The 23,014-nt window shown below is 44.7% G+C and overlaps 1 protein-coding gene across 5 annotated transcripts in view; it reads right to left on the bottom strand.

Moving 5' to 3' along the window:
* Window positions 1-23,014, bottom strand: part of TMEM266 (transmembrane protein 266) — a 134,908-nt gene that overhangs the window by 62,352 nt on the left and 49,542 nt on the right. For 4 of the 5 annotated variants that reach the window (XM_044764080.2, XM_014856451.3, XM_014856450.3 and 1 more), the window contains exons 2-3: window positions 13,345-13,474; window positions 9,651-9,839 (exon numbers count right to left, since the gene is read on the bottom strand). In XM_044764080.2, coding sequence (XP_044620015.1) covers window positions 9,651-9,839; window positions 13,345-13,397 — 242 coding nt within the window. In that variant the 5' untranslated portion in view covers window positions 13,398-13,474. Of the gene's footprint in view, window positions 1-9,650; window positions 9,840-12,749; window positions 12,919-13,344; window positions 13,478-23,014 lie in introns of those variants that run through there. The other variant, XM_070504394.1, reaches the window with a different exon arrangement.

Below are 23,014 nucleotides of genomic sequence, written 5' to 3'. Positions count from 1 at the left end.
GGAGGAGAGAGGGGGAGGGCCGTGTGCAGCTGGGGTCACGGGAGTCTGACAATTGCTTGTCCCAGTATCTCAGATTTCTTGCATCCTTGGAAATGCCAACTCTGGGAAAGACAGCAGGGTATGGTGGCAAGAGCTTGGGGCTGGGAGTTAGGAGCTGTCACCACACTTGGCAAGCCACAAAACCCCCCTCTGGGGACATAATGGCTGACACACACCATGGACTGGCTGCCCCTACTTGGGGGGACCCAGGGTATTGTCCACACATCTCTGAAGGGCTGCCATGGGGTTCAAGCCTGACTTAGGTGAGGGAGAGAGGTGCTATTGGACCAATTTGCCATAGGAACCCCCTCCCACCTCGAGAGTCCTCAATTCTGGGAATTGGACACAAGTCTGACAGTGTCCTTTGTGCCACGCTTTGTGGGCAGGGCTGCCTGGATGAGGTCACCTTCCTAACCCGGTGGGAACCAGTGGGCCACAGTTTTCAGGCATACCCTCCTTCTCTAGCTCTCTCTGGTTCTGAGCTGTGGATTGGCAAATCCTGGGTTGGCCACGCTCCCGCTTCTTCTGTTTGGCTAAAGTCCAGATCCCAGGTACCTCCACAGATGACTGGGAACCCCAAGCCCTATAAGTTTCAGCTCACTTTCCTTGGGAGACCTGGCCTTGGGTTTAAATTTTCCTGCCCTCAGTCGAGTCAGTACTCACACACCCCGCAGAGGTGGTCAGAGGCGCTCTGCCACCACCTAGTGGTCGCCAGTGGCTGTACACCCTGCATCTGTGAGTAGATGGTGACCCTAGTTTTGTTTTGCTGAGAAATAAGCTATCTGTGAATTTACTGCCTTCTTAATCAATGCAAGATCTTTGAAGCTCTTGGACTACAAGAAAGAGAAAGAGGCTAACTTGTAATTATCAAGAAAAATCTTTTGATCTGAATTAAACCTTTATTCCTTGGTTAGGGCATCAAGAACCATCCTAGGGGCTGGCCTGGTGGTGCACTGGTTAAGTGCGCATGATGGGCTTCAGTGGCCCAGGTTCGCCGGTTCAGATCCCAGGTGCGGACACGGCACCGCTTGGCAAGCCATGCTGTGGGAGGCGTCCCACATATAAAGTAAAGGATGATGGGCACGGATGTTAGCTCAGGGCCAGTCTTCCTCAGCAAACAGAGGAGGATTGGCAGCAGATGTTAGCTCAGGGCTAATCTTCCTCAAAAAAAAAAAAAAGAAAAAAGAAAGAAAGAAAGAAAGAAAAAGAACCCTTCTAGAAGCCTGAGCCTACCAAAAATATAGAGAGTCGTGGGTCACAAGGTCAGCTTAGGGTCCAGGGACAACGGGTACACCAAAGGAAGAGGTGGTGTTTTATCACAGACAAGTCTCATTGGCATCAAGAAAATGGATTAAGGAAGCTCTTTTAAAATTTTTTCTCCTTGGGGGAAAACTGACTCAAAGACTTCACAAGCCATATGATGCAACTTCTAGACTTTGCACTTGCAAAGTCATGGCAGGGATGAACTTGCTTTTTAAGCCTGAATCCCGAAAGGCTTTTACTTCTTCTAGAAGGACGTTAAAATTGTACTAAGTGAAGTTGGCATGTTCTGAGGCAAATGTTATTAATTTCTTTTAGAATGACTTTGTGGAGGGGGTGTGGCATTGGCAGGGATGCTTAAAGGTAGGCCAGCCACAGACCATAGCCCTAAGTTCTGGGGCATGAGAAGCCTGGTCCTTCCCTGTGTCTCTTCCTCGACCCTATATAGGTCTGGGGGCCAGCCCCCAACTCTCCCCAAAAGGAACTGGGCTTCCCTTTCTCTTCTAATCCTTACCTTAACACAGCCTCACCCATTCACTTACTCACTCCTCACTCAAGTCATTCCTTCATTTAGTCAACACTCCCTCTGTTCCAGGCTCAAAGGATCTGAACCCTGAGGCAAGCCCTGAGGGAGCACCTGGTCCAGTAGTAGAGACAGACTGGAGAACAGACAAGTAGAGCCCAGTGTCATGAATGCTGTGAGGGAGGTAGGCAAAGTGCTATGGGTGCACAGAGTCAGGGCCCCAGCCACGGTGGGGTGGGAGGACAGAAGACTTTCTGGAGGAGGTGGTCCTTGAGCTAGACAGTATGAGGAGAGGGAAGTGTATTTTGGGCTCCAGCGTAGTAGGTTCCTCCATTCCCTGCTCTTTGCCTCCAGCCTTTGTTTGCTGGAATATATAAAATTATTTTAGTCTTTATTTAAACACGTTGCTATACAGGACCTGCCTTCTTTTTCTAGCCTGACATCTCAAAACCCATTCCTATGCCCTCATTATATTTTATTCCTCTGATTGTGAAGCTCCAGAAGAAATGTGCCATTGGCATCATCTCCAATTAAAAATGTTCCTTTCTGTCTATCAGGCCTTCCTCCAAGCTTCTGCTGTCTGGGGATCTGGCCCTGACTTCTCAGTTTAGACCTTTTAGAACCCTAAAATACAAATTACAAAAGGCTAAATATCTTTCATTTCTTAATTTTTACATGTTTGACAAAGACTATCTTACCTACTCTCCATGACCATCTCTGTACCCTTTTTTTTACCAAAAAGATGGGGAGAACTATCTATGAGGCCACAGAGTCTCCTCTGTAAAAGGGGGTGACAACTCTTGCCGTCCACCACCTTCCTCAGCACATACGCTGTTACCATCCTCTCTCCTATAGACTGTGAGCCTCCCTAGGGTGGAGACTCTGGGCTTCTCTGAATTTTCTCTTTTGTGGCCTCTTGTCTAGTCCAGACCCTGCAAACCAACCAGGCCTTCAATGTACTGCGGCTGGTTAAGAGAAGGTAGAACTTCCAGTCTGAGCCATGAGTTAGTCTCCTGGAAACGGTCTCTCTCTTCCAAAGGTGGACGGTTGGTTCACTGAGAAGCAGTTCTATGCTTCACTTTCCCACCATTGAAAGGGGTGATGTCCAATGCCAAAGAATGTCCAGAACCAGGCAGGAGGGGTTCTGGTTACACGAAAGCACAAAGCCAGGATGATGGACACAAGTCAAACTGTTATCAGAGTGGAAGAATCAAGTTGACTAAGTTATTGAAGAAAGAGTCTAAGAAGATAGACATGTTTCTAGATCTTTCCCAAATTGAAAAATGACTAGAAAGGCAGAAGGATAGATCTAATTCTGGACTGAAGGCTATGAATGGAGACTTGGTTCTCTTAGAGGCCGTGGTGCCTTGTGGATGATTCTCCAATATCCATCCTACCTCTGGCCCACTAGGTAACAATGTGATTTGGGAAATGATATAGTTCAAAGGGTGAGCCTGACTGGCTTATGGGTTTTCCCATATCCCTTACAATGTCATCCAATTCTACCCAATGAGACATGAGGAGAGAGCAGCTGAAGCATTCCGGGGAAGTTCTTTGTTGCTCTTAAAAGAGAATGATGGGCAGCTATTTTCTCTTGCCAGATATGAATGAGGAAGGATATGGCCTGATTATCACAGGCAGCCCTCTCACAAACTAAGGGAAAACTTACAGCGTCAGGACGAAGCCAACACTGTTGACAACAGAGTGGAGAGATGAAAAGAAGGAAACTGTGCCCCGCCTAGGGATTGTTGAGACTCTGGGTCAACCCCAAAGCTGCCCTAGCCCTGGGCTCCATGTTACAGGGGAATGAAAGTCCTTGTTGTTTGAGTTTGAGATGATTTTTCTGTTATATGCAGTCCAAAGCACCTGGCAGACAGAGTCTCCAATCCTTTGTGAGAAGAATGGTATGGTGAAGAGATATTAAGGCAGGGGCTGGCCCCATGGCCGAGTGGTTAAGTTCGCGCGCTCCGCTGCAGGCGGCCCAGTGTTTCGTTGGTTCGAATCCTGGGTGCGGACATGGCACTGCTCATCAAACCACGCTGGGACAGCGTCCCACATGCCATAACTAGAAGGACCCACAACGAAGAACATACAACTATGTACCGGGGGGGCTTTGGGGAGAAAAAGGAAAAAGAAAAAAAAGAGAGAGAGATTAAGGCAGCAGAAATTTACAGGACTTGGAGATGAAAAAACATGAGGGATGAGGGAGAAGGAATTGAGCTAGTCTGTCAGGATGTAGTGGGACATTATGACCAACTCAGCTGGGGCTCAGACATGCTCAGACACCTCCTCTGTTCCCCTTGCCCCCTTCCCCTGAGTGATGTTCACATATGAAGACATGTGGAGGTTTGTGTTTTATCACTATTGGAGGAGGAGGCACTTGGTTGGTGGGAGGAGGCAGGGAGGGAGAGGATGATGATGTAGGTGGCATGATCGCCAGTGCAACCCTTGGATTGAACTGGAGACCTGGTTGTAGAGAAGTGAAGGCCAAAACAAACAGGACCAGAGCTGTGGCCAGAAGCAGCTCATTTCTGGGCTCATCAATAGCATGGTACAGAGTCTGGGGTTGGGGGGAGGGTTTTCTTCCCCACCTTTTACAGGTACCCTGTGGCCTTGTGGTTTCAGAAGCCCCTGAACTTGGCACTAGCAGTCCACAATGGACAGTGTCAGTGGTAGCAGCTTCATGGGCAGTGGACATGGATGAGAGGGAGCCAGAGGAAGGGAGAAGGAAGGACACAAATTCTAGTGATGACTATATCTGAATGACTGCCTTCTTCGGGCTTTGGTGTCTTGGAAACCACTGGCTCCTGTCAAGGCAGGAAGGAGGCTTAGGGTCTTTGTAAATGAGCCTCAATGCACATGTGACTCATTTTGGTAGTAATGGGTTGGGGAGGCCAGGCAGCTAGGTCTAGGTTCCATGGTCAGGGCCGTAGAAAACACATTTTGGCAAAAGATAATTTGTTTTGGAGCCTATTTGGTTTGAAATGGCCAGAAGTTCTGGATGGGCAGGTCATGGCTCCTCAGGCTGGATTTGAGTGCTATCACTGAAAAGGCTGTTTTTAGCAATAATTTGGGTAGAAACAAGAATATTTCTCCTCTCAAATATGCAGCCAATTCAGAGGCAGAAGAACAGATAATTCCACAGATACCTGTTAGGATTCTGGGGTGTGTTTGGGACCCTGTAACAATGTCCAGGGAGTAGATGGAAATGAGCCAGGAGTTCAAGAGAGAGATCTGGAATAGAGACACGGCTTTGAAAGTTACAAGTTGAAGGATATTAATTTAGTTATGGGGATGGATGACGTTGCCCAGTGTGTAGAATTAGTAGAGCAAAATGGTGAAAGACAGAAAATGAAGAACTCCAACGTTTAAGAAGCAAGCAGAGGAAGAACAATCTTTCAAAGGCCTAGAGGGAACAGCCAGAGGGGTAGGAACAAAATCAGTAGAGTGTGGTTTGGCAGCAGACAAGGGAAGACTGTGTTTCAGGAGGAAGGGAGTGGCTGACAGTTTCAAATCCTGGACAGAGGACAACATAAGGATCCGAGCAACGTGGAAACTGTTGATGACCTTGAGGAGAGCAGTTTCCATGGTGTAGATAAGGCTAAAGCCAGACTGCAGTAGACTAAGGAATGAATGGGCGGGGAGGGCAGAGGGGACATGGCATGGCAAGTGCAGATGAGGCTTTCAAGAAGTTTAGGTGCAAAGAGAAAGAGAGAAATGGTGGTAGGTAACGGGGATGTGGAGCGGAGAGAGGATATGAGAGACCTGAGCATGTGATGAGTCAGGGTCAGGATATAACTGATGGAGCAAAGTTCATGAGAAGGTGGGAGGGGAATCAGAACTCAGGAGGTGAGGTGGGCCCTAGGAGGGAGGAAGAGAGGGACCGAGGGGTATGTGCAGTCCATCCATGACTGTTACTACTTTCTGAGGAAGGAGGAGAGGGGGTCATCTGCTGAGGGCAACAGGGGGGTTGAGAAAAATGGAAGTGATCTGAAATAGCCACCTGGGGACAAGGAGTGAAAGCTAACCAGAACCACAGAGGAGGACTGTCAGGCAAAACTGAGACACAAGTTGAGGCAGGAGATCTTGAGTCTGGGGAGGCACTGTCATGGACTGAATGTTTGTGTATGCCCCCTCCCCCAATTCATATGTTGAAGCCAAAACTCCCTAATGTGATGGTATTTGGAGGTGGGGCCTCTGGGAGGTAACGACGTATAGATGAGGTCAGGATGGGCCCCCATGATAGGAATAGCACCCTTATAAGAAGAGGAAGAAACCAGAACTCACACTTTCTCTCCACACACACATAACAAGGAAAGGCTATGTGTGGACACAGCAAGAAGGTGATACGAAACCTCCTAATTTCAAGTTCATGTGCCGGATGCACAGTAGGTCAAACACTGAGACATCAATGCTTAGAGACGGAGAAAGCTTTATTCGAATTGGCCAAGATGAGAAGGCAGGAGCATGGATTCTCTCAAATCTGCTTTAACAAGAGAAGAAAGCAGGGGGTTTTATAGAGCTAAGGGGTGTGGCAGGGGGAGTTTCAGAGAAACAGAGGGGTAATCTGTGTTTTTTTTACTCCCAATAAGGTCCTCAGCAATCTGACTTCTGGGCATCAAGGGCAGCTGGGGGCTGGTTATCTGGTGATCCTTGAAGCCATTCTCTTTCTTCTATATAACAAGCTCCTAATCCTTGTGACCCTTGAGGTATCCCTCAGGTTAAACAGGAATATAGCAAATTGACAAGATTAACTGCCTTTCATAACAAGGTCTTGAAATGTAATCTTATTGAATATTTATAGTAACCCTTAGGTACCCAGCTTCAAAGGCAGCTATCTGCAACCCAAGGTGAGAGCCCTCACCAGCCACTGAACCCTGTTGGCATCTTGATCTTGGACTTCCCATCTCCAGAACTGTGAGAGAATAAAATTTTGTTGTTTATGCCACCTAGTCAATGGCCTTCTGTTATGGCAGTCCGAGCTGACTAAGACCAATCTGCACAGTTGTCTGCTTTTCCTCCCTGAGCTCTCAGCAGCCTGGGTGTAGTTTGGGCTCTGCTGGGCAGGTCCATCAGAAGGACAAAGGGCTCTTAGGAAAGTCAAGGAGCTTGACAGAGATAGAGCTCTTCCACTTGTGCCAAGGGGTTTACCCACGTTATGGTGACTGTTCCTCCTTCACAGGGCTTTCAGGGACATAAAAGCATACCAAACAGTGAAAGGCATTTGACAGTGTAGCCTAATGGTGGTAACACATGTGCAACATGTGTTAACTATAGTCACATCTGTGATGTTGGAAAGGGACAGGCGACAAATGGAAGCCCAGTACTGCTAGCCTGGATTGGGAGGCAGGGGACAGGGCTCTAGTTGTGTGTCTATCGCTGCATGACACTGGGCAAGTTTCTTCCACTCTCTGACTCTGGTATCCTATTAGAATATTTAGAATAGATGCTTTCTAAGGTCTTTCCCAGCTCTAACATTTCCAGATTCTGGGAAACTTAAAAGCACTGAAATATCACTGAGCTCAAAAGAAGTGAATGGCAGGGTGTCTGGGTCACTGGGCACTTCTTTGCTGGAGTCCCTGAGGTCTCCTCATTCCTACAGACAAGACTCATACCTACACATGCCACTTCCCTTAGTAGGAAGTGGTGTTTTGACAAAATTTACACTAAACCTTTTCAAGACCCAGCAGAACTGTATACAGTGTTGTTTTGCATCATTTCAGAAAGGGTCAGGCTGGAAATTTTGGGGAAACTCCAGGAAATGCAGCAAGAGCTAGGAAACCTTGAGAAGAGCCTTTCCCCCTTTGCAGTGTGCTTTTGTTTTGCCTCCTTTCCCCTGGCTCCTGTCCTACACCTGCACTTCCTTCCTCCAGGAAGCCATCTGGCTGCCAATGGAGCCCCTTGCCAGGAGCTCCAGCAGCCAGGCAAATCCCTTCACCAGGCTGCTTCCTATTTACCCAAGAGGAGCAGCATTCCAGGGCACACCTGGAGACAAATCAAATCAAGAGCCTTTCTGCCTGTGGGCACTTTATCTGTATTCCTCTGAGGGGAAGAAAGCTTGCAGAGGCCCAATTCAGAAGCAAATGGAATGATAAAGCAACGTCTCTGCCTTCTCTGGTTCAGGTAGGGAGCGGTACACACCCGCTGTGCAGTACACCCGCAAGGTGCAGATGTGTCTGCCGCCTTGAACCAGAACCCTTGGCGACTTTCCCGCTTCTCTCCCGTCTTCTGATTTGAAAAAGCCTAACTGTGGCTCAGGCCAGGCGGGAAAGGAGTCCTTGCCAGCCGCTGAGGCATGTTACCAGACTGCACTACTGCTTTTGAACACCAGAGTGCAGTAACATAGAGACCGGGAGCTCAGGTTAGGACTGCCGGGCTACATAATTTGCGAAATTCAATGAGAATGCATGGCTCCATGTTAAAAACTATTAAGAATTTCAAGGCGACAGCAGCAGAGCATTAAAGCAAGTGCAAGGCCTTCGCAACTGCACAGGTCACATGTGTGCGAAGCTGCCCTGGCTCAGGGGCTTCAAGGACATGGAGACCCGGAGAAGCCGGCTCTGCCATCAGGAGGGTACTACGGGGATGGCGCCTTCACTGCCAGGCGTCCCTCAGCTATCTCCCACCCGCTTGCCTGTCCTTTTTTCCTAATGTCTTGCTGACTTATGCACAATACTCAGAGAAAATTATACTTTCAGAGAAAGCCACTGGGGTGCAGTTTTTGCAAAAGGTGTATGGGTTCACAATTCTTAGGACACTTCTCTGGGGAAGTGGGAGAGCTCCTTCCGGAAACAAGCACAGGGAATCCAAGCTCTACAAATTTAACTTTAGCTAAGGCTCCTTACTTCTTCCAGAATAACCCAGCAACCCTTTGTTTTTACATTCAAAGCACCCAGTAGATTCCAAAATACTTACAGGCACTTGAGAAAGAAGAGTGGCCCAGCAGTGGCTCCTAAGCTCCTGGCCAGTTTAAAATTCTATATCTGAGAGCAACAGGGTGGGGCTGGGGAAAGTGTGACCTGCTGCATGACCCTTGGACCTGTTCCTGCACTTCTATGGCCTTCAGCTTCGCCCATGTAAACAGAGAGAGTCAAACTGGTGTATCTATCCTGCCCCATCCAGCTCTCATACTCTACCATTCACCTTCAGAAAGAATGTTTGTAAGACAGACCAGGCTAATGAGCAGTTAATTGGGGAACAAAGGCATCCACTCTGACTGACAAGCTAAGTAAGAGAGGGTAGGGGGCACTCCTTTGAATGAAGGACTAGCATATCCTACATGTCCTTGCTGGAAAGGGAGCAGCTAATGTCTGCACAGCTCCCGGCTGAATGCTGCTAAAATCCCTGACATACTACGACATTACTGCATGCAGAATGCTTTCTTCCCAGCCTCTTCCCTGGTGAGAGTCAGTTGATAGAGGGCTGTGCAGTCCAAGTCCATCTCTTACGGGTTCTGCAACCTTAGGAGAATCCCTAATCCCTGCGGGTCTCCTGATACCCAAGTGTACAGAGACGGGGTTGGATGGGACATTAAGGGTTGATTCAGTCCTAAAACAAATTTTATGATTCTCTGAGTTCCAAGCAAATGTCACATGAGATGTCTAGCAGCAACAGGTATTTTCTGTGCCCAAAGCCTTTTTTTGAGGAAACGTCTGAGGAGAAAAAGGGCCTGGGTGGCCTGATGTGAACTCTGGTCTCTTACTATTCAGCATCTCTAATCTCTATGCTGCACCTCCCCCCCCCCCACCCCCTCATGCTGGAGGTACCCATGGAAACCCAGGGAGTTAGGCAAGAGACTTCTTAGCTACTCCATGGTCCCAGCACCTACCCTTCTCTTTGGTAATCTTCATCCAGATTTGACAAGAGCTGTGAGCCTGCTGTGGAGAGGTCAACTGCAGCCAGGGGCAATTCCCGATAGGCTAAGTTCACCAGCTGCACTGGAGCAATGCTCTTGGTTTCTTCGTCTACTTGTTGGGAGATGATCTCAACTTCGGAAATTCCTCCTTCTATGGCAGGCCTGAATTGGGGAGGAAGACAACAAGGGAGCGTCATCCCTCAAGAACAAAATACTTTTTCCATTCCTCAAGGAAAGGAGAGAAAATGCACCAGAACTATGCTGTGCTGGTGGAGTGGAAGAAACATAAGGCTGCTATTCTTCCCCGCTGGGCACCCAAGGGACTGGACTGAGGCCCTAATAGCCTCATCTCCTTCCCCATTTGGAGAAAAGTGGAAGAATGTGAAGAAGATTGCTCAGATCTGAAAATATGAGCTTTAGGGGCAGGATTCTTCATCAATGGGAGGTAAAGACCCAGATAGAAACTCTGCCAACCAGCAAAACCAAGGCTTAGACTTTTAGGATTCTCAGTTACCAGACTTTATATTGGAGTAATAGATTCTTTTAAGTTGTCTCCTGTGTTTCTTTGTAAAGGTGCTTTGGAATGTTTCTACCATCTGTACCACAATAGAGAAGAGAGGTTTTTGTTCATGACTGGATTTACTGCTGGTCGTTGGGGAGCCTGCTGCAAACCTGGAGAGACCGAGTAGGCCTTGGGAGAGTGAGGACAGGAGGGGCCGGCTATCCCTGGGTGCCACTCCCTTTCTACTTGAACTGGTCCTACTACATCTCCCTTTTTAAGGTTGAGAGTAGGAAATGGGGGTCACTTGGTCAAATGTCTGAGGCATTGTCAGTCTCCTCCTGTGTTACTATTAGGCTCACCTAGGGCACTGCACATGATGAACAACTCCATTGGCATTATGGGGTGTCTTAACCAGGAGCAATACCCTCCACCACGGGATATTTGGCAATTTGTGGAGGCATTTTTGGCTGCCACAATGACCACAGAGGTCACTATTGACATAAGTAGGAGTAGGGACATTACACATCCTGCAATGTGTCCAACAACTAAGACCTGTCCTGCTCAAATACCACCAACAACCCTGTAAAGGGATGCTGGGCTAGACCATTTTGCTTTAACTTCCTGGGGTGCCATCTTTGGTCCCTCCAACTCTTTCTTGATCCTATCTCATCCTGTAGAATCTGACGGGCTAGGTCTTGTGCCTCTGGCCAAACAATGAGGGTTAGAAAGAAAAACGGTGTGAATGGAGAGGAGTAAAAATTAAATATTTGAGGGAACATTGAGAGGCCAGTTTTATTTAATATAGAGATGGCAGCCCAGTCTGCTAGACACTGTTCTTGGGCTCTGATGCCAACTTTCATGCTAACTTCTGTGGGGCTCCTCCAGGGCCTCAGTTTCTCCAACTGAAACATGAAGAGGTGAAATAGAGGCTGCCTAAGGGCCATTGCTTCTTACTGTATGATCTGACGTGGGTAAGAGAAATACAGAGCAGGTAGGAGGAGCTCTGGAGTGACAAGTCCTTACACTTGGGTGGGGAACTCTAAATTCTCAACTTTTCTTTTCCAACCAGCATTGAAATCTGATCAGTAATATACAACGGCAGCTATCCAGGAAGTTCAGAGTTGACTCTGCTAACTTCTCTTTTGCTTGAATCATCCAAGTAATTGAGAGAAAAGTGGGATTTTTATTCGAGCGCTGCAGGTTGGCTGCCTAAACTACCTGAATTCACCAAATAATTTCCAATGTCCCAATTCTCTTTTGTAGACTTTATTTAAATCTTTGCTTTTTGCTACCTGTCAAGAATAGATGATGGTACTCATCATTGTGTGACATTTACAAAATGACTCAAGATCTTTAGACAGAATAGTCATAGGATGTGAGACTTCTGTGTTTCTCAATAATTGAAATAAAAGTGTGGGTGTTTATGGGGGGAATCCTGGCTCTTCTAGATGTTTCCAAAAAAGCATATGCTGGGTCCAATTTGTTCTCTTTTCCTCTGGACTACTCAAGGAAACTATGGATTGCTGAACTGAACAAATAGAGCTTTCTGATCAATGGGGTGTTCACAGAGGGCTGGGTTGAGTTTCTGAGACTAACAGGATGTGGCTCTGAGAAGCATGGACCAAGCTGCTTCTGCCTTCCTGATTTTACTGCCCTCTGTTCTCCTCTTGCATGTGGTCACAGCGGCCCAACACCATCTCTGGTCAGGTGGTCATCTCAGCAGGAGGAGACAAGTCCTCCTTTGGTGGGAGTGAAGGTCCTATAGTTCACAGCCTTAGTACTGAGACTACCCCCTGGTCTTGGCTATGAAGAACAGTGTGGTGGATGACACGTATTAATGGCTCCATTCTTCACTCCTCCATTTGCCATATGACTTTGCAGCAACTCCCATCAAAAAGAAGAGTATATTTCCCCAACCCTTGAGTCTGCTTTCAGTCATGCATCTAGTTATGGCCAATGGGATACTGGCAGACATGATACAAGCAGAGTCATGGAAAAGCACTTGTGAACTTCTGCTTCTTTTCTTGCACCTGCAGTATTGCCATTAGAAGGTGACCAGCCTAGCCTAGGGGAGAACATTGATCAGAGTCCAGTCTCACCTAGATCAGCTGACAGCCAGCGGAGCTCCACATCTAAGAGTGATCCCACCAAGATTAGCAAAGCTAGCTAGCTGGCTACCGCAGACATGTGAGGAATAAACATTTATTGCTGTATTTTACTGAGGTCCTCTGGTTGGTTGTTACATGGCATTACTGTGGCAATAGATAACAGGTTCATGCTCCAGATGACAGCAGTCAGCCCCACAGCTAGGCAGGCAGGAGCAGTGTGGTGTCACAGAAGGAGTGCTGTTCTCATCTTGGTATTTTTGCCAATGAGTTGCAAAACACAAAATAACTGACCACTTGGCTGGTGCTTGGTAAGATTAAGTGGTTGGTCCACACGGCATCTTAGGTTTTGGAAACTGAAAGCAATTCTCTCTGAAGAGTTCTGCCCTGGGTTCATAAAGCCTGCTTTTAGAAACCCTCTCATGACTTCTAAATTTCGTTGCAATTCCCATTTTATTAATTCACCTTAAGTATTTCCTAATCTTGTCTTGAGGTTTGCTTTTGAAAGGTTTCCCCATTTTCTGTGGCCTCCTGCTAAAGGAAATGTCTGTAGTGGTTGCCTGAATTAGATCCTTGTCTTCTGGGAGATTTATAGCAACAGTTTTTGATTGCAGAATTCCTCCGCTTTTTTGAACTAAAAAATAAGATGACAGTGAGGCAACTCAGAGAAAAAGCAAATTGTGTGTGTGTGTGCGTGTGTGCGTGTGTGTGTGTGTGTGAGGAAGATTGCCCCCAAGCTAATGTCTGTGCCAATATTTCTCTAGTTTGTATGTGGTATGCTGCCACAGGGTGGCTTGATGAGCAGTGCATAGGTCTGTGCCTAGGATCCAAACCCACGAACCCTGGGCTGCCAAAGCAGAGTGTGTGAACCTAACCATTACACCAACAGGCTGGCTCCAAAAGAGCAGATTTTAACAAGTCATTTCAATGTTGGGCTCAAGGACAAAACCACCTGGAGCTCCTCCATTTCCACAGGGTTGGAGAAGGAGCTATTGGTTGCATCTGTGATTCTGATGAACCAACTCAACATCCAGAGAGAGCAGACTCCGATGTTACTTACTGTGGATTGGTCATGTTGAAAGATGCAACCAGAGCCTTAGGTTTTCTTGGCATCTAGTGGGGCTCAGCTGTCGTGAAGCCTGCCGTCAGCATTTCCAAGTGTGTGTTCCAAGACATACAAATATGGTGCCCTGAAAACAAATAATTAAACAGTAGGAATTTATGACACACAGATGTCAAACCAAAGTCCTCCTAAGCTCGTCTAGGAATCCCATAGAACTTTCTTCCATATAGCCCTTTTCTCCAAAGTAATGTTGAACAGATTCTTACAATTGCCCTTTGGGAGACAACAGTGGGCAGAATTACTCTCTTTTTTGAGATGAAAAAACAGGCCCAGAGTGACAAAGTGACTTTTCAGTGTCACACAGAGATGGCAGTAGAGCCAGATTGGACCCCAGGTTCTCTGACTTCTCATCCACAGCTCTTTCCAGTAAACAGCTGTGCCTAAGAAAACCAGGCTAACTTTATACTTCAGCTTTAGGGATCTCAAAAATCAGGTTTGTCTCAAAAATTTCAAGTGTTTTCCCACAAGTTTCTTTCTCCCATTTCTCTTTCCCTTCTGGTAGTTCTGCCCCTCTGCTTTTCCAGGCTCTCCTCTCCTCTCCTTCTCAATTTGGTCTCTCAGTGAGAGAAAGCACACCCTGGAGACAGGCTGTCTGGGATCAGAGCCCAGCCCCCACTTACTAGCCCTCTCGCCTCAGTTTCTCCTCCTGTGAAGCGGGAATAGTAATAGAGCTAACTAAATTAGTTAATTTGTGTAAAACACTTAGAATAGTGCTTGGCATGTAGTGTTGGTTTTTACTGCCATAGTTATTATTTTATAAATTTAAATTGCACAGTTTGTTGAATCTGAACACATTCCAAAGCATTTGGATGGCTGAGTGCAAGATTTCCTCTTAATAGTTGGACTAGGTAAATAGAATATACTTTTCCATAAACCAGTGCTATGATACCACCTAGAAGTATTCTGGGAGACAGAAACAATCCTCAGAAAGTACACAAAGAAATAGACATGGGCTCTGGGTGATTTTGAATAAGTTACTAGGGAGGTTACTCAAGGGGGCAATCCTTTTAAGTTGCATTCTACTGCAAACTGCTTTTCCTACAAGACATCAACACAGGCCGGCCCTGTGGCTGAGTTGTTAAGTTTGTGCACTCCACTTTGGTGGCCTGGGCTTCACTGGTTCGGATCTGGGCACCTAGCACCTCTCATTAAGCCACGCTGAGGTGGCGTCCCACATAAAAGAACTAGAATGACCTACAACTAGGATATATAACTATGTATTGGGGAGCTTTGGGGAGGAAAAAAAAAGAGGAAGATTGGCAACAGATGTTAGCTCAGGGCCAATCTTCCTCACCAACAAAAAAACCCAACCAGACGTCAACACAGGATAAACCCCCTCCCAGACCTGAAGCTCAGCTCTCAGAGGCCGTTGCTCTCAGATACAAAGGAATAGAATTGTTATATCACACAAAGGAAAATGGCTCCTAGGGTGAGAAGTAGCAGGGGACAGATGGTAAATTTGCAAAGTGGGGAATCTCCTTTAAGTTCTGCATAACTAAGAAAAGTGGGAGCTTAAGTTAAAGAAACTTGAGGAAATCTTGGGGAAAGTCTCAACTGAGAGCAACTGGAAATAAGAGACTTTTCTAAAATCAGAAGGGCTTTAATATAAGAGACCACTGTTTCCACACCAGATGTTTGTGGGGCAAAAAAAAGCATGGGACAAAGGGTCAGGGATGACAGCAGGGAGGATGTGGACATTTTGTCACCACACCTTGCTAAGGGTTTCACCTACCTTAGTATACCCGAGTAGAAGAGGCTAAACATTAAAATCAGAACTCTCCTTTATAGTATTTGGGATTGTGTATTAATTGTGCAGTAAACTTTATAAAGTTCTCCATTCCATAACACAGATTTAGTCAGTCTCAATCTTTTTTGTTCTCTTTATAAAGCCTCAAGCCAACAAACTCCTCCCAGTAGTAAGATTGGGCATGTGGACTGCCTAACCTCAACCAACAGTGAAATCAGGATCAAGGTACCCACAACTGGGAGACGATGTGAGCAAGACCCCCTTCCGGAATGGTGTTTTAACACACTGTATTCCCAAATGAGCACTTTACATTGCTACACAAGGTATTAGCCTTGTGGAGGATATGATAGGAAAGTCTTTGCTTTCACAGACCCTCTAGTCTGGCAGGGCAGGCAAGTTTGAAACACAAAACTCCAAAATTTTTGTGCACTCTTAGTAATGAAGAACAAGTAAAAATTGATAAACTATATTTATAAATAATAAATTTATATTTATTTATATATTTATAAATAATAAACATGAGCTACTACACTAATATAGTATGGCCAATATAAAACATATGCAAAAAATAGAAAGGAAAATGATGAAAATTTTTTTTTAATTTCACTTTTTGGAAGGAAAATTTCAAATATATAGAATTGTATAATGGACTTCTAGTCACCCATCACCCAACTCTAACAGTTATCAGCTCATGAAAAGTCTTCTCTATATTCCTGTTCATTCCCCACCTAATATGATTATTTTGAAACAAATCCCAGATGTCATTTCACTCATCTGTAAATGTTTCAACATGTACCTCTAAGGATAAGAATTTCTTTAAAAGACATAACCACAAAACTATCATCTCCAAGTCAATATTTTCTTATCAAATGTCCAGGCATTGTTCACATTTCTCCATTTGTCCTATAATTTTTTTAATATTTGTTGAATCAGGAGCCAAACAAGGTCCAAACCTTATGATTGGTTAATATGACTCTTTGGTTTCCTTTAATCTGTAAGTTTCCCCCTCTATCTCATTTTTTTCCATGTAATTTATTGGAAAAATGGGGTCATTTGCCCCAGAAAAGTTTCCCACAGTCTGGATTATGGTGACTGTATCCCTTTAATGTCATTTAACATGTTCCTCTGTCCTCTGTATTTCCTATAACTTTTAGTTAGTCTATAAACGTTAATCAGATTCTGGTTCAATTTTTTTTTCAAGACTGTAGGCAGTTTCATGACTTCCATTAGTAGACAGATAATGTCTTCTTGTTCCCCTTTTTGTGATATTAACATCCATTGATGATCACTTCCTAGATCCATTAATTCATTAGAGTTTGCAAAAGGGTCATATTATGATTTCGTCATTCCTTCTTCATTTATCTGCTTCTATGAAGACAAACTCTCCCTCATTAACTATTTGATTACCCTCAGATACAGTTCATATAGAAAAAGAAGAATAAATGCTTAACTTTTCCCCTTTTATTTACTGGTTTTCAAAAACAAATCGGTATCTTATCTTCCAAAATTGATCAATGAGGGTTTTTTTGTCTTTTTATTTTCCAAAGTATCATGGATTTGAACACTCACTCAGCAGGGGCTGAGTGCAGGAACAGGTTCCCTGGAAACGGGGACTGCAGTTTCCTGGAAAGGAGATGTAGAGTGGGGAAGAAATGCTTGACATCTCCAGTACAAGGGCAAGGATGAGGTAGGCAAGAGGGTAAAATCATATTTGGATGGACAGTGAGTAGGCTACTTCCATTAGATGTTTTGATCCTTAACAAGTGGCACATTTTAGAAGGTAAGATCCCTTAAGATGATGTTATTTAAAAATAATATTTTCCAAATGAAATAACCCCTGAAGCACAAGCCTAGCACGAAGCAGGTGTAGTCTAGAATTCTATAAAGGAACATCTGAAGTGCAAACTTGCTGTCTCATAAACCTGGTGAAAGCAGAAGAGAAAACCTGTTTTGGATTTACTGGGTGTGTCTGTGGTGGGTAGTAAGGCTGCTTTTTAGAGTTTAGTAAAATCCCAGTCTCTTCCACCTGTTACTCATGATTCTATGTAATTACAGCATGCACTGCATGATGACATTTCACTCAATGATGGACCATATATCAAACAGTGGTCCCATAAGATTCGTAACATATAGCCTAGGTGTGTAGTGGGCTACACCATCTAGGTTTGTGTAAGTTCACTCCATGATGTTTGCACAATGACGAAATCACCTGAGGGCCTTTTGGGAAATAAACTCATAAGCTACGCTGTAGAAATGCTCAATCAGAACTCTGAAGTGGAGTTTGAGAATCTTTTTTAAGTTTCCCAGGTGTTTCTGACATGCAACTGCTCCATTTGACCCTCTATATCAGTAGTTCTCAAACTTTCCATCGCACCAGAATCACCTAGAGGGTTCATGAAAACAGACTGTTGGCCCCACCCATGAAGTTTCTAATTAGTATGTCTGGGGTGGGAGCCTGAGAATTTACAATTTGAACAAAGTCTCAGGGGATACTGAGTTGCTGATCCACAGACCACACTCTGATCTTCTGAATCAGATAGTTCACTTGAGGTAAAGAAGGGATTTTTATCCCTATTTTGCAGATGAAATTAGCTGGTTGCAAAGCTACTATGGTGGAATTGTCAGCAGAACCTACCCTGGCCAGACTCAAGGAGACCAGGTGTACTAGTTACTTTATTTGCAGTTAACAGAATATCTGACCAACAGTGACTTAGGCAGGGAAGACTTTTAATTATTTTACATAACAAGAAGTTTGGAGGCAGCGGCTCAAAGATATCAACAAGGACTCACGCTCTTTTCATTCTTCCATTCCCCCATCCTCTGTGTGATGCGTTACTCAAACTTGTTGCCCTGTGGTTGCAGAATGGCTGCTGCAGCCCCAGCTGGCACATCCTCAAACTAGCTCCCAAACGAAGAAAGAATCAAATGCTTTCTCCTCATAAAACTCTAATCTTTTATTTAGCAGGCATTATCTTTCCAAGCGCTCTAGCCAACATCTCCTGATGTCTCCTTGGGCAGAGCTGGGTCACATGGCTGCAAAGGCACCTACGACAATGGGCAGCTGGCCTAGGAAGTAAGGAGTGATATGAGAGCCTAGATCAGTCATGATTCATCCTTTGGGCCTCAGTATATTGTTTCCATAAACAAAGCTCAGTTCTCTTAGCAAGCAAGAAGAGAAGAGGAGCTGTTGTGTGTGTAACTAATTGTCTGCCAGTCCAGGTTTGGGGACTTCTCATATGGTTCTGAAGCTCAGCTGAAAAAATTTTTCTGGGTCTCCAAATGAGAGTGGCCAAAGCCTGGTAAGTGGTTGGCAGGAGATATGAAGAATGTGCTCTCACAAATCCTCAGGGTTCTTTTATTTAGAGAGCACTGAATGCCTGTGAGGTTCAGTGTTGACATTGTAAAGCTCGCTGTAGAATTTGCTCCCAGGGAAAAGGCACTGAGCACAGGTGCCTTTTGTGGATACACACCGCCAGGAAGAGAAGGCTGTATTTCTTATGCTAGGTGAGGAAGCTGTCTGTATAACAACACATGGTCATCCTTGTTGTTACCTGGGCCCATTAATACCTTACTCCATTAACAGGTAGTTAAAATGAAGAATCATGTACCAAGCATTCTCCCACTCTAATCTCCAGTCTATTGCAAAATTCTTAACTGCTAAACGAGCGGGCAGGGAGCCCACAGTGGCTCTCTTTTCTAGGTGCAGCACAGTGTCCTGTGGATCCTTCTAACTTTATGCTGTTTGGTCCTCTTCACTTATACAGTAATGCAACCTATCAATTATTACCAGTCTTGCAGGGTCTAGGAAACACAAAACAAGATCACACAAAACTAAAACCCAGTCATCAAAAATTACCAGGCAGTCTGGGCTGGCCTGGTGCCATAGTGGTTAAGTTTGTGTGCTCTGCTTTGGCGACCAGGGGTTCACGGGTTTGGATCCTGGGCACGGACCTACACATCACTCATCAAGCCATGTTGTAGCGGTGACCCACATACAAAATAGAGGAAGACTGGCACAGATGTTAGCTCAGGGCCAATCTTCCTCACCAAAAAACCCCCCCAAAAAACAAAAACAAAAAACAATCTACCAGGTATTCTGAGAAGAGAACCAAGAGGGCCATTATCATAATACTTCCCTTTCCCTTGATATTTTCCTTCCTAGCAAACACTTCCCTAAGTTGAACATACTGTGTCCCTGCTAGGACAAAGGGTCCACTGGCTCCTCTCCCTGGCTGGCCTGGGCAGAAAGAACACCACCCAGCAGGCATTCCCCAACCCCAGCCTGAGGTCATTTTCCCTCTGGAATTCAGCAGAGCTTCTGGGGAACTCGAATATCTATGATTTTGGGAGGCACCAACAATGAGCTGGAGCTGCAGTGGCTACCCTGTTACCCCTAGTCCCCTTATCAAGCAAATCTTAAGTGTAAATGCCACACTTTGCAAATCTCCTAAGCAATATTTTGCTTATTATAATGCTAACTAAATTATGTTAAGAACCCAGATACAATTAACTTTGCCATCAACTTCCACATGGCACCAGGCAAGTGACTCTTCTTTGGAAAATGGAGAGAAAAAGTCCTCTTTCTTCAATATCATTCATATTACATATGGAACGATATAAAAATGACCCTATTCTTGACCCTCCCTGTACCAATGCCTCCTTTGTCATTGCTACAGACTGAATGTTTGTGTCCCCCCCAAATTCATATGTTGAAATTCTACCCCACAATGTGATAGTATTAGGAGGTGGGGTCTTTGGAAGGTAATTAGGTCATGGGGGTAGAGCCCTCGTGAATGGGATTAGTACCATTATAAGAAGACACACAACAGAGATGATTTCTCTCTCAGCCATGTGAGGATACAATGAGAATACAGCTGTCTGCAAACCAGGGAGAACCCTTGCCAGATACCAGATCTGCTATTATATTCATCTTGGACTTCCTAGCCTCCAGAACTGTGAGAAATAAATGTTTGTTGTTTAAGCCACCTACCCCGTCCATGGTATTCTGTTATAGCAGCTTGAATGGACCAAGACAATCACGTACCTTTTCATTGCCTTTCACCTCTTGCTTGGTCATATGGCCTGCTTTGTCCAAGTAGATTATAAACTGTGAGGGTTAATTTTACGTGACAACTTGACACATAAAAGGGTATTTGGTTAAATATTATTTCTGGGTGTGTCTGTGAGGGTGTTTTTGGATGAGATTTACATTTGAATTGGTAGACTGAGTAAAGTAGGTTGCCCTCTCCCATGTGGGTGGGCTTCATCCAATGTATGGAAGGCCTAATAGAATAAAAGGCTGAGTAAGAAAGCATTCTCTCTCTGCCTCACTGTCTTTGAGCTGGGACATCAGTCTTCTGCTCTCAGACTCTGACTCAGACTCAAACTTACACCATTGGCTCTCCTGGGTCTAGACTTCTAAGCTTCCATAATCGTGTTGAGTCAATTCCTTATATTAAATCTCTTTATTCACACACACACACACACATATCCCATTGGTTCTGTTTCTCTGTAGAACCCTGTATAATACATCAGCAAACATGGAAAGCACTCACATGATTAGGCTTGCCCTCTCTCTTGCACATCACCATGACAACATGCATGCCCAGGCTGGCCTGCTGGAAGATGTACAGTCACCTCAGCCAAGGTCAGCTAACAGCCAGCTGCCCCCCAGGTGTGTGAGTAAGCTCAGTCAAGACCAGAAGAACCACCCAGCTGTGCCTAGCTAAACTGCCAACCTACAGACTCATGAGATAAATAAAGTTGTTTTTCAAAAATTCATTCTTCAGTCATTTATTAGCACCTTCTATGTTCTAGGAACCATATTAAACATTGAGATTATCAAGATAAATGAGATATGGTCACAGTACTCCAGAAATTTGTGGGCTAGTGATGGAAATAGACTCATAGATAGACAGAAATTAAAACTCAGAGAGGTGGGGCTGGCCCCGTGGCCGAGTGGTTAAGTTGGTGCATTCCGCTGCAGGTGGCCCAGTGTTTCATTGGTTCCAATCCTGGGCGCGGACATGGCACTGCTCATCAAACCACGCTGAGGCGGTGTCCCACATGCCACAACTAGAAGGAACCACAACGAAGAATATAATACAACTGTGTGAAGAATATAATACAACTATGTACCGGGGGAGCTTTGGGGAGAAAAAGGAAAAAAATAAAATCTTTAAAAAACAAACAAACAAACAAACTCAGAGAGGTGAGAATAATGAAACATTTCAAAGGAGTGCTTTGAAAGCTGTAAACTTCCTTATAAATATTAAGCAACCAGTGATTCCTCACACTGGCAGGCTCAAGTCCCCTCTTCCTTCAGCTATCTGTTAAGGAAAGGTTTATTTTTTGTAAGCCCACCAAGTTTTTGGGTGGTTTGTTATGTGGTATTATTGTGGTAATAGATCACTGATACGTTGTAGACAGATGTCCACTGCAACTCAAAAAATAATACAGAGATGTACATTTTTAAAAAGCTAAAACCTCTCTCCAGCCTCCATTTGAACCCTCCACCTCTTGCTTGAGGTCCCTATGTTAATACCCAGGTGTAGAAATCCTTACTCAGAATTATGCAAGCATGTACTCACACGTACAGGCTAATTTTTGTGGGTTTGTGTTTGACAAAATAAAACCAACTCAGCAATCTGCTTTTCTCACTTTGCAATATATAATGGACATCCTTTCTGGTGAGTAGGTAAAGATTTACATTTTTCCTAGTTTCTTTATTTATATGCACACATGCATATATATAATTTTATATAAATTGCTTACCATAAAAGTCATGTTTTATTGGTGTCTTTTTCTTTTTGCCTACATCCCCAACATTACCTGCCTCACTGTCGGCCTCCCCTAATACACATATGCACATACACACCGATGTGAAACCTGTGCATGTCTCTCCTTACTTTTCTTTGTGATTATATAACTATATACAAGTAAACATTTCATTGTTTGTTTTATTTAAAAAACAAATTATTCATACTTATCTGCTTTTGCTTTTCACACTCAAAAATTTCTTGTAGAAATCCCCCTCTCCCAAGTCAAGCAATAAAACTTGAACTCATTCATTAATTAATGGCTGCATAATGTCCCATGGTACGGATGTGCAATAATTTAGTTAACGATTTCACTGTTGGGGGGCAGTTTTAGGGTTTTTTTCTGGCCACACTGAAAAATGCTACAGTAAACATCCTTGTATATTTTTCATTATGTACTGCTATTTTTATTCATATGGGATAGATTCCCAGGAGTGAGATTACTGGGCTGAAGAGCATGTATTTTAAATTTTAATAGTTAAAACAAGATTGCTTCCCGAAGGATTGGAACAATTCACACTCCACAGCAAAGTATGAAAGTTTCCCTCTGAGGGGAAGAGCCTTTTTTTTTTTAGGAAGATTAGCCTACTGCCAGTCCTCCTCTTTTTGCTGAGGAAGGCTGGCCCTGAGCTAACATCCGTGCCCATCTTCCTCTACTTTATATGTGGGACGCCTACCACAGCACGGTGTGCCCAGCGGTACCATGTCCGCACCCAGGATCCGAACTGGCGCACCCTGGGCTGCCGAGAAGCAGAATGTGTGCACTTAACTGCTGTGCCACCGGGCTGGCCCTGAGGGGAGAGTCTTAATCATCTGAAAGCTGTTGAAGGTGGCTGTGGACCAAATAAAGTCCACTTGCTTAATTACATCCTCTTCACCATGGCGCCCCAGAGTTAAAATCAGAAAAATAGAGGAAAAGGGTAAAACCAAAAATAGTAATGATATCCTTATACCACAAGAAAATACTTAGTGAACTTAGGAACTACCCTGTCACAGTATTTCTGTGAGTTGTTTCAGCAATAGCCAATTCCCTGAGGATCCT

Source organism: Equus asinus, chromosome 2, assembly GCF_041296235.1.
Source record: "Equus asinus isolate D_3611 breed Donkey chromosome 2, EquAss-T2T_v2, whole genome shotgun sequence".
Classification (NCBI taxonomy): Eukaryota; Metazoa; Chordata; class Mammalia; order Perissodactyla; family Equidae; genus Equus; species Equus asinus.
Note: the sequence above shows the minus strand (reverse complement) of the source record. Positions and strands in the feature narration are given on the sequence as shown.